The 16,846-nt window shown below is 40.1% G+C and overlaps 1 protein-coding gene across 1 annotated transcript in view; it reads left to right on the top strand.

Moving 5' to 3' along the window:
• tmtopsa (teleost multiple tissue opsin a) overlaps window positions 1-15,631 on the top strand; it is a 62,214-nt gene extending 46,583 nt beyond the window's left edge. Inside the window, exon 4 of the mRNA XM_076745189.1 lies at window positions 13,583-15,631. Coding sequence (XP_076601304.1) covers window positions 13,583-13,867 — 285 coding nt within the window. The 3' untranslated portion in view covers window positions 13,868-15,631. The remainder of the gene's footprint in view (window positions 1-13,582) is intronic.
• Window positions 15,632-16,846: the final 1,215 nt, after the last annotated feature.

Raw genomic sequence — 16,846 nt, 5'->3', positions numbered from 1 at the left:
CAGTTTTTATTGTGCTTACATGGTGCATATTCTTGAAAATTTGTGTGGGCTAATGACTTATTAATAATTAAAGCCTACACGATGCACAGAGGGTGGAGATGCCAATAAGAGCCAACAGCTCATTTTTACCTTGGTGGCCCCTTGTGGCTTAATCCAGCCCCTTTGTTCACACACTTCCTCATATTCTTTGCTTGTTTTTCTTTGGCTTTACACGTTTGAAGTATGCATGAATCACTGGAGCACCAATATCTACAGCAGTTTCTGAATATTAAACCAAACAAATTCACTGCAACAGGCGGACGACACGCACACGCAGCCATTCCCTAAGGCGTGTGGTGACAGCAGCTGCAAAACTGTCCACAGATCCTACTTGTTAAGTCCCATCAGGAAGTTGACACAAACACTTCTCCTTGTCGACAGATTGTATTTACAGAACATCCGACTGCATGTGACATGAGCGCAGCATCAGCATTCTTAACCTGTCGTCAGTACGTCAGCTGCCTTATGCTGCAGCACATGAAAAAATGTAACCACAACCTGGATTTTAGGTTTGGGTGCTGGAGACCGTCCTCGCTCTCTGGGTGTTTTAGAGAGTAGCACTGAGCAGAATCCATCCACATCAGGGACACAGTGGGAAAATAAGGGCCTGGATGAATATACACAGAGTTAGACTTTTCTTTGTGTCCCTTCAGCCATTGTTGTTTCACAGCATTTCAGGATTTGTTACATTCAACTTATGAAAGAGAACGTAAGCTTACAACTGCTTTCACTCACACATTAGCTGTTTGTTGTGATTCTGCCTGGTTCATTAAGATTTTCAGCTGACACACGACTTCAAAGTGACACTAGATTTGAAGAACTTCAGGCATATTATGAAATGATTAATCAAAGCTAAAAACCGGCAGGTGTCGTTTGTTCTTGGCTGACAGATGAAAACACTTCATTCACAGACTGAACCCCTTATCTTATTCCTCCGACTTTGATTTAGCGTTTGTATTTTGGATGTATGGTGGTCTGGAACTGAACTCAAATTCTGCTTTGTACTTCATATGTCAGAGGCTCCTCTCTCAAGTAAAACTCTTTGCACAAAACAATGCATTTACACATAAGACTTAAGGTGTTTTGTTCCTTTGTGGAAACCAGTTCATCGTGGTGAGAAAAAGCAACAGAAGATAACCAAGATTGTCCTCCACTCCCTTTGGGGCAGACTGATAAAACTTTTTTTCCTCAATGTAATCTTTATCATCTCATTCTGTTCTATTACGTGGAACACAAAATGCTGTGTAAGATTTTAGAATATATTCCCTTCAGACTCAGACTGAAGGATTTCATGTACTATACAGAGAATTATAAAAAGCACTGTATATTGGAGAGCAAATCTTATCAGTCTCCAAAGTCATTCAAGTGTAATACTTTGCTTTGAAGTTGAAACTTTCCTCACGAAGTTCCTGTCAAGAGTTATTTTGTTGTGAAGTTATTAGATAGAAGACAGAATTGCAGCCTGTTCCAGATGTTCTTCTGTCATCTGGAGGTGCAGACAGTGTCTGTTTCTTCTCACACTCCCTTCCTTCTCAAGCCTCCAATGCAACTACCTGATACTACAGGAGCATTTTAGGCCACAGTCATCTACCCCATGACCATGCGAGCGAGAGCCAAACTGGGAGAGAGGGACACCAAATGTCCTGTATGTCTTTTTCAGTCTTCAATTCCTCCCAGCCCGTTACTATGGAAACTGTGAGTTGAGGCGAGTTGAAGACTAAAAATGCTGTACAGATACAAGTAGCAGCTGGTGTGTGTTTGTCCCATCAACGATCAACGGCACTCACAGCTGAGACGCCAGTGGTGGATGTCAGAACACCCTTGAATTATGGGTAAGTTTACACTGAATTATCTTTCTGTCTCACATTAAATATTATTGTTGCCCCATAAACTGTGAGTCCAGTTGCAAACACACACACACACACACACACACACACACACACACACACACATAGCCATGCCTCAGGACTGGTGAATAAACAGCCCAACATAATGGATGAATGTTGATGTTAATGAAGCAGAACTGCACACAGCAGTGACATACTGTACACAGAGGGATAACGCAAAATGATAGAAATGGAAAAGGACAATATTAAACATACAACATACAGTATGAAGCTACTGTCAGAGGCTGCTAAGCTTAGCATAGACTGGTAACAGAGAAATGGTTAGCCTGGCTCTGTGCTAAGGTATCAAAATCAACCTACCAGCACCTCTACAGCACACTAATTATCAACTTATATCTGTGTGTTTAATTTGTTTGACCACTTAAATGCAAAAATGACTGTTTGTGGTCTTACAGAGGGTTCTGTGTCGGTGATTTCATGGCCAGCGCAGTGACTTCCTGTATTTTACTAACTTTCAGGCTAGCTGTTTCCCCCCTGTTGCCTTTGCCCTTGTCTTTCCTGCTTAGCTAAGTGGCTCTAGCTTCATATTTGGCAGACAGGCATGAAAAGCAGTACCAATCCTGTCATATAACTCAAATCAAGCATATTTTTCCAAAACGACTTCATTAACATAATCATAATTACAAACACTATTGCAAAAGGGGCTTAAATTGGGTCAAGTAGCAGCAAACAGTAATTTTTAGCTGTGGAACATTTTAAGACAATGAGGCAAAGCAGCAGAGCTCCAAAATAATCTGTGCGCAAATTGCAGGTGCATCATTCCAGAATATAAATTCGACATTTTCCCATTTTATTGCAGTGAATTGCTTCATCATGACTGACAGTCTGACAGGCCCTGTGATTTTCTGAGTGATCTACTCCATCACTCCTTAAATCTTTGGGTTGGTGAAAGTACATTCTTGTTTATTTCTGACAATCTTTCTTCCTTCAGGTTATTCCACAATTGTTTAACTGGAGTTTTGGGGTACTGCGCAATTCTGTCTAATTCAATGACTGATTTGCAAATAAGAAACAGAATGATGAACAACTGGACATTAGCTTGTATTTACTTTACTTTACTTTGGTTTATTTTACTTTAAACCAGGCCTCTCTGAGAAACACAGAGCTTCTCTGTGTTCGCGAGAGTGACAGAACAGAGCCATACGGAAATTTATTATTGTGGATTTAGGGCTTTAAACTTGTTCTGCTAATCTTAGTGTAAGGGACAAAATGGAAATATTGCTGATTTTATTCTTACTGTAATTAAATTCTTGACATGTAGGATGAACATTGTAAAATCTTGTTTAACGATAAAGTCAATGATGAAGATTTGTGGCGTGCTCCTTGGCGTACTGATGTGATATCTGACAGATTACTGAGTGGGTTCCTGCCTTGCATGGCCTCTAGTTTCTAGACTGAACTACAAGCAACAGTAACACCAGGGTGGATGTGGTGATCCTGATGTGGGTGTTTAATGAATATTCTGCTGACTCTTCTCAGCACATGTAGGCAAACCTCTTCCCAGTTATCCTGAGACAATCAGGATAACTATAACTTATATTGTTGAGTGACAAAGCTCTGCCCCGTCAGCAGGCCTGCTCCACCCTGGCTTTGACTTTTTAAAGAGAAATAACAGTTTCAAAATGAGATGTGATGGAGAAAAAAAAAATCAGATGCAGGTATCCTCAACAAGCGGTCAAGGAAAACAGATCTCCTTCTTTGGCATTTTTCAGTTCATGGTAACAATAATCAAGTCTGTTTTCATGCTACACTCATGACGGTGGAGTCGGGGCATATTTGACTGCGACTAGTTTTCAGAACTCCAATCATCATTTGACCTAAATAGGAAATGTATTTGTGACATGATTTTAGGAGCCTTTAGGCTAAATGATAGAAGAGGTTTCTGCTCACGTACATCTATGCAGTATTTCACTTAGAGGCCTTTAGGCTGATAGCTGTCGTGCCTTATATTATCTTCATATAATCATCTTTTTAATTGGAAAGTTGAAATAGAAGCATATTTTAAATTACCCCTTTGGCATTACACATAACACTGTGTATCGACTGTTGTCTGTACAGTACTTTCATCCCCTACTTGCGGTGAGTTTCAGACGAGATACGTTTTTCAGTCAATTTAAAAGAAACAATGAGTTGAATGAGTGAACTCCAACTGAACCGACTGGCAGAACTGGAATTTTGTGCCCGTAAAGGTGCAGACACACAGAAACCGAGGACACCTCTGAATGCACCGGACCACTGAAAGATCTGGCTGGAGGGCGACGAACTGTGAGTTGGACCGTGCTTGATTTTGGCTGGTCCGTTGTTCAACATGGCAGCCGAGCCAAAAACTTGTGAATGTTAAAGCTAAACAGTGCACTGAAATGTGTTCCTGGAAACACGAAATAGAGGTAACAGAATTTGATTCATATTTTATCAGCTCTGCCTAGTTTGACAATGTGAGCTGATTTTCTCTGGTGTGTCATGCTGGACAGACTCATTTGCATAAATTTGAGTCGGGATTATGCTAATTCGGATATGGCGACTGGTCCGTCAGCTTCTCATGCCATATCCATCATACACCGCATGGCCAGATCTCCTGCTCTCCATGGAAAATGAATAGGGTCTGCCTACTCGCCATCCGTCAATGGATACAGTGTGTCTGCACCTTAAGAGTACAATTTTTCCCATGTAATGTTTCAGCCAATCCAGCATAGTCTGTTCATACCTATTAAACAAATGATAACTCATCATTAAGTTCTGAAGCCTGCCCCTGCAGCCGGAGACTATATGGATGACTGTGTTAATAAGGAATAGCAGCAATATCTTGAAAAATATTACGGGCTTATTGCCTCATTTCTGCCCCCTAAGAACTCCCCTAAAATTTCCATTTTATCATGTGAGAAATGTTTCAAGCCCAAATTGGCTCTTCGTCAGGTACAGAGGTATTAAAACCAAGACCAAGACCCAATATCAACTTGAAATGTACTTTTTCTGATGTAATGGAATTTTCAAAGGGAGCACTCAACAGTGCTGCAAAGCCTTGGCAAGCAGAAATCAGAGTTAGGATTTTTTTTTTTTGGACTCGATCTGAACAATAAAATCTCACTTGGTTAACTGCTGTAGCTTATACGTAACTGACTAATGAAGCTGTATGGTTGCAGGTTTCTTAAACAGGAGGAATCATCTTTGGGCTGACATGAGGACGTCTGACTTTGAGGCTGACATTTCCGCCAAATGCGTAATCGCAGGACCCTTACCATTAAAAAAGCCAAAGCGATTATTTGTCACAGACCGCAGATAGTCCGAATGACTATAGATTTTGGGAAACTATCAAATCTCTCTGTGTGTCCTCCTAATGTTGTTGTTGACTCCATCCCTGTGTCAATTAAACCTTCGGTGCTTCACTGTTTCAACAAATATTTTATATCTCTTTGTTTGGCACATTATCTGATGCAAGTCCTCCTAGTCATGCTCCCACTTGGTTGTTTGCAGTCATGTGATGTTAAATTCAGATGTAGGGCCCCAAGTGAAATCTGCAATGGACAAGATGAGGGAAAGTTCTTACTGGGCTAGTTTAGATGAAATTATCAGAAAGAGGGTTAGCTGCGGCGCTGAATGTTGACGTTTATGTTATGGTTGTTTGCTCAGTTAACCACTTGCAAAGACGATCCACGTCTGGAAACAAGACAGTACGATATTTACGTTCAGCTGTCTTGTGTGAAACCGTTAACGTTGATTTAACAAGTGTCACTCATGTTGCTTGCCCAAATGAAACTATTGTTTACTGCTGTGCAGGCACTGTTGCTGTCATGTTTCTGTATTGGTATGTGCATATTGTCTATATGTGTATACAAATTACTGGTGAATAATGGAACAATAAATAAATAAATATGCACAGTACCCCTGAAAAAGTAACCATCAAGATTGGTGAAGCATTGCCGCAGTAATGTTTTGATTTTTGTTTGGTTTCTGGGTAGATGCCTATTTAACCACATCAGAATCATCTCACTCCTCCAACCACTTCAAACAGGAACTTGGGTCGACTTTTCTAGCTGAAGAACCATGTTTGAGGCAAGGGACTGGTCTGTTAGGAGGTATTAAGTCAATGGCTCTCCCCATCACAGCAATGACATGTTGTAGGAAATCTTGTCTGTGAGACTTGAAAGTTCCAGCCACTGATTGCAGTGTGAGGAAATGATTGATACACACAATATAAACACACTGCAGCCCTTCGCTGAATTGAGAATGTGCCAGGAAATCCCAGGAGGATCTCAGATGATTGTCATTCTGTTCACATGTTCCTGTGTGAAACTCATTATTTTTCCCAGCTACAGCACTCCAATCTTTCCATTTTTAGAAGATTTCCTGGGGTCTGTAGGATACTTCACAACACTGGAGAGTTTACTGGCTCAAATTAAGTGACACAACTGTAATGAAGTAGTGGGTTATCTGCTCATGTTTATAAAAGAAACTTAATGCTTCCTGCCATTGACTCACTTTACTTGGATCCATTAAATTGCATTATGTATAATGTAATGATGTGTCTGCAACTGACCTCTTCTCAGACTGCAGTGAGAACACTGCTGAGTTAGATAATAGTGTCGCAAAGACTTCAATTAAAAGAGCAGGATCTATTCTTTTCTGCATCAAGCTCTGTTGGGTGCATAAAGAATAAATCATATGAACAATGGCCTACCTCAAGCATATTTTTGGATCATGTTGGACTTTTTAGAAAACAAATTAAACTGGTGTGTCCTCCTGCAAAGCCAACGTGTGTGAACTGCTAATGAAAGTGTCTTTGTGAACAGTCACGTAGATACTGCATCCATGCAGACATCCCATGCTTTAAAAAATAGATAAAGGCCTTATTGTCTGAGATGATGCCTGACATTTGACCCTCTTGTTGTCATCCTCTACCCACACAGCATCAGCCCAGATCACAGAAAGCATCACCCAAACCTGATGTGAGCAGTCTGAGATGACCCTTCCTGAGTCATCTCCAACCCTCTTTCCAAAATACTCTCCCATCTCCCTGTCATGCTTTATCTATTTGTCTGTCATTGCCTTCACCTTTCTCTTGACCTTAGCCTTGATGCCCCTGTGTCTTAAGTAACTTCATCCTCTACTATTTGTCTTTCTAACACTCTTCAGTGTGTTGTTTGGACAGTGGAGGGGAGGAGGGAGTCTGCATCAGCACCACAGAGAGATGTTGATTGTCTCATTTCTTTACATCTTCTTGCTAGCCTTCACTCTTAGATGACCTATAGGTTATGGACAGACTGACAAAGGGGACGAATGCATGGCACAAAGATACACCATGAGAAAAATGTATGGTTATGTCCTGAGGCTCTCTCTCTCTCTCTCTCTCTCTCTCTCTCTCTCTCTCTCTCTATCTCTCCATACACAATACACATTTGACAGACAGTGATGTTTAGGAGATGTTCGATGTCAAGTCAAATGACTACAAAATTCTCATGAGTTCATGGTGTGGTTAGGAAAAAAAAAAAAAAAAATCATGTTTTAAGACAGGTTTTGAAAGAAAAAGTATCGAGGCTATCATTTAAAGGATAAGACTGATGATATTCTATATTTGTGTCACTGTTAACAAATCCAATGAAAAGATCAATAGCAAATCTATGTTAGTCCATTTATCAATACTTTACACGGTCCCTGCCTGGCTATGGCTCTCAGTCCGGCGATCATTGTTATTTTACTTAAGATGCAAATCTTTAAAACCAGAAGGTATGCACAGACACGCAATACTTGTCTTGTTGTCAATACATTGTTGGTTCTAGTCTTTTCATGGAATCTGACGACACCAGCCCCTCTTTTCATTTAACAAAAGGATGCTCGTAGGAGCTGTTACATAAAGATACTCCTTTTCAGCACCTGTGCAAGGCCACACTGACGTTACATCTCATTATTGTTACAAGGTTTGCTGGGCAACTTCCCATTAGTTTTAGCAATCATTTTTTATAAATGTGTTTTGGTTCATCTATGTATCCACCAACTCTCTATTTTGCTGTTTTTTCTCTCTCACTAATTCATCACTACACATAATATTGTTCACAGTTGACTTTTGTGGTATCCCCACTCTAACCAGATGCTGTGAAAGAGTTTCATCATGATTTGCACTCATGAGAAAATGTAGTAGACTATAAGTATACATGAAACTCAAAGTATACTAAGTATACTACGTTTACTTAAGAGGAGCATCTTCATAGATCACATTAACAGGAGCTGAGAACACTTGAAAATGGTCTAAATTGTGGTCCAATGCCTGCCTGTGTTGTGAATATATCTTGGATGTGGTTGGAAATGCCTAGAATTTAAAGTATAGCCAAATACCCTGAATGCATTGTTATGCTTTCAACCTGCGACTGGGGTCCTCAATTATTCAGGATCTTCCTATCTGTCCATCAGCGGATACCCGGACTGTGAGCTGGGCAACACAGGAGCTCTGTTATGTGTACAGGTTGGTGTAAAACAGGAAGATCTGCATGAAATCACAATCCTGAGACTTACGGATCTGTTTCTTGGATGGAAAAATATATCCATGGGTCAATTCACTATTTATTATATGCTGACAGATCGTGTATACATTGCAATACCTTTCCTCTGTACCTTGGAGACAGCCTGTCCTTTCTTTCCACAAAATACTTTGATGTGTTCCTGTTCTTGCTGGTGGTTAGAATACAGTATTTGTGGAGGTGTAGACCTGTAACAGTTTATGTGAAATCACTGACACAATGCTATCAGTTTGAGGAAATGTCTTTAAGGTAATATCTCTTGTTATCTGGTCAAGCTTGCATTTTAAAGAAAATATCTGGTTACTGAAAATAGCATTTGAGAGGCATGTTGATGCTGCGTGTGTATATCGTACATCCTCATCAAACAAGTGATGCTCATCTGAGTGGGTACAGCAAGAGACCCCAGTGTTTTCATGCTATAACTTAGAGCTGATTTGAAAAAGATTTCTATGTGATTAGAATTACATCTTGTGCACCATTGATCTTCAGCTTGTTGAGATCCGCAGAAAGTTTATTTGTAGACAGACCTCAGAAAAAAAAAAAAAAAAAAAAGCATCTGTGAATCCAGCCACATCAGGGGAGTCTAAAAAAAACCCACACACAAATGCACTGAAGTTCATACATGACAAGCAGTTTGTAAATGCATGTTCAACGGTTTGTATATAAATGTAACAACATTCAAATATGTTCTTGATGAAATACATATATTTATGGATTTCTACTATTGAAACAAGAAATATTTGTGTGTGCATCAGAAACACATCTGTGAACCTTATTTTTCGTATGCAGACTTGTTTGATATTTGATATTTTGATAACTATTTTCGTGTGCACTGGAAAATATTTATGTGGAGAGAGTTATTTATATACAAACCCTATTCAATAATATTGAGACTGATCTGGCTCCATATAATGGGCTTTACCACTCATCTCTGCATGAACAACACACTGGGAACATAAGTCTCTTCCAGCTGCAGTCACAGCAGGTACCAGAGCTGTACAGAAAGACAGCAACTTCCGCATCTAGTCAACATACTTGAATGACTCTTAAAAGAGGGCACTGAGAACAGCTGGAACATTGAGGGGCAAAGTGCCGACCGCCTTTGCCTCCCACCTTTTCAAAAACATTTCATCAAGAGATAGCTCTGACTGTCCAGATTTCTCTCACAGAAGTGCACTGGAGGGGAAAAAATGCTAATGCATACAAGTTACAACAATGTGACAGACCCTAATAGGAGATGGTGGTAAGGGAGCAGTGACTCTAAAGAGCAGTCAGTGGGTTTAAACTCCTTCACACCACTGCTGGAAGCCAAAGTAGCTTGAAGTGCTGACTAGGAGTAGCGGGCTGGTAGGGGTTGCCCCATCTCCAGCAAGCTACCATAGTGGCAGCAAGCGCAGAGATACCAGGTAAAGCCTTTTAGAGGGCCTTTTCTCTTGGCCAACTTGTCTACTCAAGACTAGAGAGCAAGTGTCTCTAGCATTGTTGATTCATAAAGCCAGTGTTGATTGTTGAGTGTAATGTTGACTTGCAGAGAAAATTTGCTCAGTAGTGGGCCTGTGTTTTGTACTCCTGGTAGAACGTGAACATCTGCCTAGCCCTAAAATCGTTGTTTTGTCTGCATCTTAACAGTGAGGGAATACTTCCTCTTGTTGATTCACAGTGCAGTTCTCAGGCCCAAATCAACCTTTGATTGATTGAATGGCTTCATTTACATGTTGGGTGAGTTCAAAGCTGTCCAGTAAATTCACAAGCTCCATAGCTTTGGAGTCATTCTTTTTGTTGATATGAATATTCAGGTTTCCATTCAACATTAATTTATCTTAAGAAGTGGCATCAAGTGTGATCAGCGCTGAGAATTCCTGCATAAGCACTGATGAATATCTTGGTGGCTGATCTACCTTCTATGACAGGACAGGAGGCTGATTGCGGCTAATAAAAGTTAAGATTACCCAGACAGGCACCAGATTGCTACGACATGTTTGACCGTGCCACCAGCTGCTTAAGTATGTTTAAGCATGAGCAGCATGGTGTCTGTCTCATTTCTGAAAGACGCCTGAGTGATGGTGTCTGTGGTTATTGTTGTTCAATAGTTCACCAATTTCACTGAGCTGCATTGTGGCAGCTTTAACTCACTCATTGATTGGTGATTGTGGTGGAGGTGGGGAGGGGGAATGTTGGGTTCCTGGCGAATGTGATGAAGAGGGGGAAGAGGGGCTTTAGATGCCTGACTGGGAGTCATCCTCTGAATGCCTTGAGTAATGTGAGGCAGAGGATCTGATGAGGAGTGATAGATACAGGCTGCCCTTGACACTTATCTGTGCGTTCTTGTTTTGGTACAACATGCCAAGAGCACGGCTCAGGTTGGTGCAGAGCAGTCTGCAATCAGTAATGTTTGGATGTATCCTACTAGGTTTAAAGCTGCCTTTACAGTTCCAAACGATATCGACATTTTCAACAAAATTTATCCCATGGGTGAGGCATGCCACTGTCAGCCATGTATTCAGGGCCAAGATTCTGCTGACAGATTTTATTCCTTGTCCCAAGTTTGGAATGATGATGTGAATGCATGTGACTGATAGTCAATCAGTTTCTCCAGTAGGAGGCAAGTCGTTTTTCAGGACCTCTGAGGCAGTTTTCCTCTGCAGAATGTCACAGGATCCAGTGAGAATAATGATCTTCCTGTCACTTGGATGCGTAGAGGGGACAACTGGCAGCAGCCCTGTTAAATTCCTGACAGATGTATCATCCCTAGTTAGATTTGCAGTCTTTGGCATTCTTACATACTTGGTTATAGAGTCCCCTATCAGAAGAGTGTCTGGCTTATCAGATGTGAGATTACCAGTATTTCCTCTTGCCCTCGTCCTGTTAGGTGTGGGTTTACCAAAATTACTCCTGGCCCTCGGCTTATCAGAGGTTTTGGGGCTATTCATCAGGTTTTGGCCAGCCTTAATGCTAGTGTTGCAATTAGTTTCCTTGGCCTCAACATGGTTGGTATTGTCACACCTTTCATCATTCAGAGTGAGAGGGTCATATCTGTTTTGCCATGAGAGAATGAGTCGTGGAGTGATTGTGGTGCACTGTTATTTAATTTCCTACTGGATCTGACTTTGTGGCAAATGACATCAGCCCAAGTCCTGGCTGGAGTGGATGCTCTAGGTCTAGCACCAGTGCTGTGCGAGTAAAAGGTATGTGAGCCTCAACAGTTAATCCAGTGGTGTTAGGATACATCCAGGGCAGTGTGTCAGTCAAATCTGTGCCAGGATGGACTATAGCAGAAGTAATCCTGTGTATAAAAGTCTGTCCACTTTCAGTACCTTGTACAGAGGCTGCTCCGGAGTCAATGAATTGCTCATTCTCATGTATTTGATGCAGCATCTCATTTATAAGTTAATACTTGGAGTCTTGGAGATTTTGTCATGGCAGAAATTTAAAGACATAACAGCCACAAAAGGATTGTTATATCTAGCCATAGTTGCCTCGCAGAAGTGTGAAGATGCCACAGAAGAGCCATTATGTCATGCAGTTTAAATTGTATGGTTGAAACAAAGGCAACATACACCTATACCGCTTGTCATCCTGTTTGATCATTGCTGGCTATACCTCAGTCTTCCACACGAAATATTGATCAACTGTAGAGCAGGCCAGATGACATAGCCTATCACACGTTACTAAGGGTAAAGCACAATGCTCTGGCAGTGGTGGTGTAAAAATCAGAGAAGCTGTCTTGTGGCTGGATGGTCAGCGGTTTAATTCTTGGACCACCAAGATAAAGTTGTGCTGGAAGTGAAAAAGCAGCACCCGCCTGATAACTACCACCTTGAGCAAGGCCCTTAACCCGCAAATTGCTCCAGTGAAGTGGCACAGGGGCAGAGAGAGCACAATGGTTGCACTGAGCAGCTTCTGTGTGAGTACTGAGCAGAAAATGTGTGAGTGTGAACCTGAAAAATAGAACATTGCTCTCAGCAAGACTTTCCTGGTTGATTTAAGGGTAAAAAACAAACAAACAAACAAACTGTTCTTTGTCCAAAAAAACCCTTGTCTGTTTACGTGGTGTTTAGCTAAATTAAGGCTAGCTAGTGCTTTCCAAGGTTTGGTTTTGCGATTCCTTGACAAGATTCTGAGTCTGATGAGATGGAGATCTGAATATGCAGTTATACCCGTGAGTGGATCCTTCTTCCCCAAATCATTGCCATTGTTTTCACTCTTTTTCTTCCTTTGCTTTTGACACTTTCACATTTTAGTAAAGTTGCACAACTTTTGTTAGTGTAAGTTGTTTTTTCAATGTTTTCTGCCACTTAGCAGCTTTAACTTGGGCATGCAGTGCACTTCCTGTTTTGATTGACACACTTTGTTAGTGCAATGTGAATTGTTATCTTGCACAATATATATGGAAGTCTTATCAGGGGAAATTTATAGAAAGAAATATTTCAAATATTACATTTAAAATAACCGTATTATGAGCAATTTTTTTCCTCATTTTTTTTCAACTACCAGTATACATTATACTGCTTAAGGTGTCAGCTTTTCTTTCCAAACTCTTACATGTTAACTCGCCTCACAAAAGACCCCTTTGACACACAAAATTGCACTATGAAAATTATTATGCACAAAATGGAAATCTTGGGTGGTTAGTTCACGCAAGAGAAAATACCAGATTGGGTGAAATTGGCTGTCTCCCATTCTCTCTTTTTCGTTCACCCTCAGCTTGCCACACTTTCTAAGCACACATTAACAAAAGCACTTATCCCATTGAAAATGCAGTAATCGTTCGCACTCATGATTGAGAATGTAATTAGTTGAATGTATAATTTACTTTAGAAACTTTACAAATAATGTGTGTCCCTTGGCATATTATTCTGCATGAAAAGACAGGAGACAGAAAAACCTCAAAACCACAAAGTAGTAGCTACTGTGGGTAAAGGGGGGCAAGGAGAGAGGAGAAGGGTCTGATCACTCATAATTATTTGTAATTTGCCTTAAGGTTCAGTAGATATCTCTCTTATCAGTGAGAGAGAGATGCTCAATACTCTTCTTGGGAAGTCTCTACAATTTCATCCTCTGTAGTCTCATCTAATTTTGTAATACAGTACATTTTAATCACGTGTTTGTGTTGTATGCTTGCCCCAGTTTTACAGATGTTTTCAAGCCCTGCTGCGTTGTGAGGCTCCTCGACGAGGTTCCAGCCTGAAGAGCTCTTCCAAGGTCGCCACCAAGGCCATGAGAGGTGTAGCAGTCACTGGTCCCCGCCGTAGCAACGACTTCTTATTTATGGTAGCCTCCCTGGGCCAACCAGCCGCCACCATGCCCCAACTAGGCCCTTCCTTTGAAGCCACCAACGATGTCACCAGAGCCCCTTCTTCAGACATCAACAAACCTGTTGTAGTATCACTAGTGGCCCACTTTGATGGCTGATGATTGGCTATAACCAAGAAAAGTCCAAAAGTCCCCAGCCAGGAAGTCATTAATATTGAGAGAGGTAGTTTTACTGAGGCTTGGAGAGCAGCAGCCTGCAAGTCCAGGTGGATTTAATGCAGCTGTTGCATCAGCTCTGCCCCGGTTAGTATAGATGATGGACCTGTAAAGGCAAATCTTGGACTGCCTCTAGACAATATGAACAGATATCAGAGGTGGTAAACTTGCAGAAGCAGGGAGTCTTTGTTTCTCTGCAGAGAAAATGCATCTCTCTGTGTTGCTAAGAATCAGCATTTGAAGGATGTTACCACAATTTTTGTAGAAAGCAGTCAGAATGTTATGGTAACAACAGGCATTGTAGGGATCATTTATTTTGTGCATTATCTAATGTTTGGTCTTCACTCTGATAAAATGTCATGACAGAAATGTGTTTATAGTGCAGGAAGAGGGATGAGATGTATTTTTGTATTGGCTGCTTACTGTCTGTGGTTACAAAGTGAGGTAGAGTAAGACACATTATTACCCCAAGCATTTTGAAGTCTTTCCTGGAATAGAAAAGATTAAAGAGACAAAACAGACTACAAAGAGTAATGAGAACGTACTGGCAATGTCTGTAAAGTGTGAGTTTTTTAGTTATTAGTCCCTGCCAGTAATTTTCATTTAATTCATCACTCGTCACTTTGAAATACGTTGTGGTTTTCAATTAAGTGGTTTAATAAGTGGTTCATTAGACGTGTAGCATTGCTAGCATGCTAGCGGCATTAAAAATTTTCAGGAATAAGTGACTTTAAGGTCAAAGAAATAGGTGCATGTTGGAGAGTTACTGTACATTTCAATAATGACTGTGCATGTGCACTTCTGCAGTATAATATGCAAATGAGGTTGGAGAAATACAGTATCTGGTAATGTTCAATTGATATTACTGATGCAGATACCTGATATCCTGCAAAAATCCTGCAAACATATGCCTCTCCGGGCTAATTTTTTCACAGATTTTAATTGGGCATTTCCACATGTACTTATCTGTGAAATCGTTTTTTTTTTTTTTTTTTGTTGTTTGTTTTTTGAGCTGTACTGGATTTGGTTAAATCTTAAGTACAGAGTGTCCAGTGTACTCAAAAAATGATTGTGGTCACTGGTCACTTAATGTAAAAGAGTAATCTTCAAACATTCTTATAAAATTATTAGCAGTTCAGTGCCTTGTTAACTGGCACGTAGTCAACAGTGCATGTGGGAAGGCATCAGCCTCTATTCAGAATTTCCAAAATTTTCAAACAATTTGCTTTCACAAGTCATTCTGCTTTGAGTAACTGACATCAGAGAAAACCCAAACAAACAGAAAATGATTTCCTAGTGTTTCCCAGAACATGACAAGAGTTTACTTGAGGCAAGAAATATCTTTTAGATGGAATAAGTTTACTCTGTATATATTGTTTGCCATGTACTTGTCTGCATCTTGTTCAATTTTTTGATAACTGATTTGACACTTTTTTCCTCTTGCAATACAAAGATAACTGCACCGTTTCTGAGAGCAGTGCATCGATGCTGTGTTGTCAGTGAATGTCTAAGCTATAAGTGGTGTGGTACTTTTTGCTACTGCATACGATTACAGTATGCAGTTTTTTGTAACTACTTTTAGCACACTTACTGTTTTCTATGTGCTGTCAAGCTCTTGTATACATTAATGTACATCAGTTGATACCAAAGCTAAAGAAATTCTAATATTTTTGAGGGGTACTGTTCAATAAAGTTTCTTTTTTACCTAAATCAAGGCGCAGTGCTTTTTTTTTTATATATCTAACAAAGTCCTGTTTAAAAAGTGGGTTGCCAAAATTAAGGAGGGTTAATGTGTGATATACAGTACACAGAAGTAACATCATAGTCATTTGAAATTGACCAATTGCTAAATTATGGTTGGTCCATACTGTTTTTAATAGATAAAACTGAAGAAAAAGCTGATGAATGGACTGTGTTTGTTTGCTCTAACTTTAGCTGCAAACATTAGCATGTCTGGCTGGCTATGTTACAATGAAACACAAGTCTGCTTTTAGACTTTTCCTTATCATACTTATAATACTATGACTTATCAAACAGTGACATCTACACTGCAGTAGACGATCGATGCAATTTCTTTATTTCTGTTTCTTCTACACGGAATCTCACGCAGCTTCAAACTCAGACTTATAGCAAATATGTAGCCATCAGCTGTGTATTTAAGAACGTTTTACATGGTTCTCCCTTTTAAAATGAGTCACTTTGAAACCTTAAAAAGTCAACATAGGACGATGTTTTCAACAAACTCACAGAATTAACATTATTAGCCAGCTAGCTAGAGCTGAAGTCTGCAAGTGACAGCCATGTCTTTTCAGCCTGCTTTTGTCAATCTATGTGAAATCAGGAATCCATTGTTCATAAAATTACCAAGACTTTTGAGTGGTAAATCTGCCACCATTATATGTGCTGGCATTATGTGCTGTGTGAGAAAGCTTGACAGAGAAAGCTTGACAGGCGAAAAAACAGCAGGGTGTAGCAAATGGTATTCAGAACATAACTATTCAGAGCACAATTGAACATTTAAAAAAAAAGGAAAAAAAAGCAAGTAGTGAAAAATCCCATGGGCAAAAAGATCTACAAACCTACTTTACATAGAGGTTACCTGGGGTGAACCTAGCTGCTAATGAAGTTACTACCTATAACGTAATCAACATCGACTCGCCAAGGGCAATATTTAATTTCAGGTTACGCCTAACCTGGTCACAAGATACTTTTCTTTTTTTTTTTTCATTGTAGATCCTCGGTCAAGCTGGAACACTTAGCCTACCCACGTCTTAAATTCAGAAACACAATAAAAGAGTCCTGTGTATACATAATTGCTGACATTGTCCAAGACAATTGTGCTAGTTTCCCAGAGTTGAGAAGATACCTTTTTATCCTGAATCTTAAATCATTTAACATAGGTTCTAAAAACACATCAACTTC

The sequence above is a fragment of the Chaetodon auriga genome, chromosome 12 (genome assembly GCF_051107435.1).
Source record: "Chaetodon auriga isolate fChaAug3 chromosome 12, fChaAug3.hap1, whole genome shotgun sequence".
NCBI lineage: Eukaryota > Metazoa > Chordata > Actinopteri > Chaetodontiformes > Chaetodontidae > Chaetodon > Chaetodon auriga.
The sequence above is the reverse complement of the archived record's forward strand: the minus strand, read 5'-3'. Positions and strand labels throughout refer to the sequence as shown.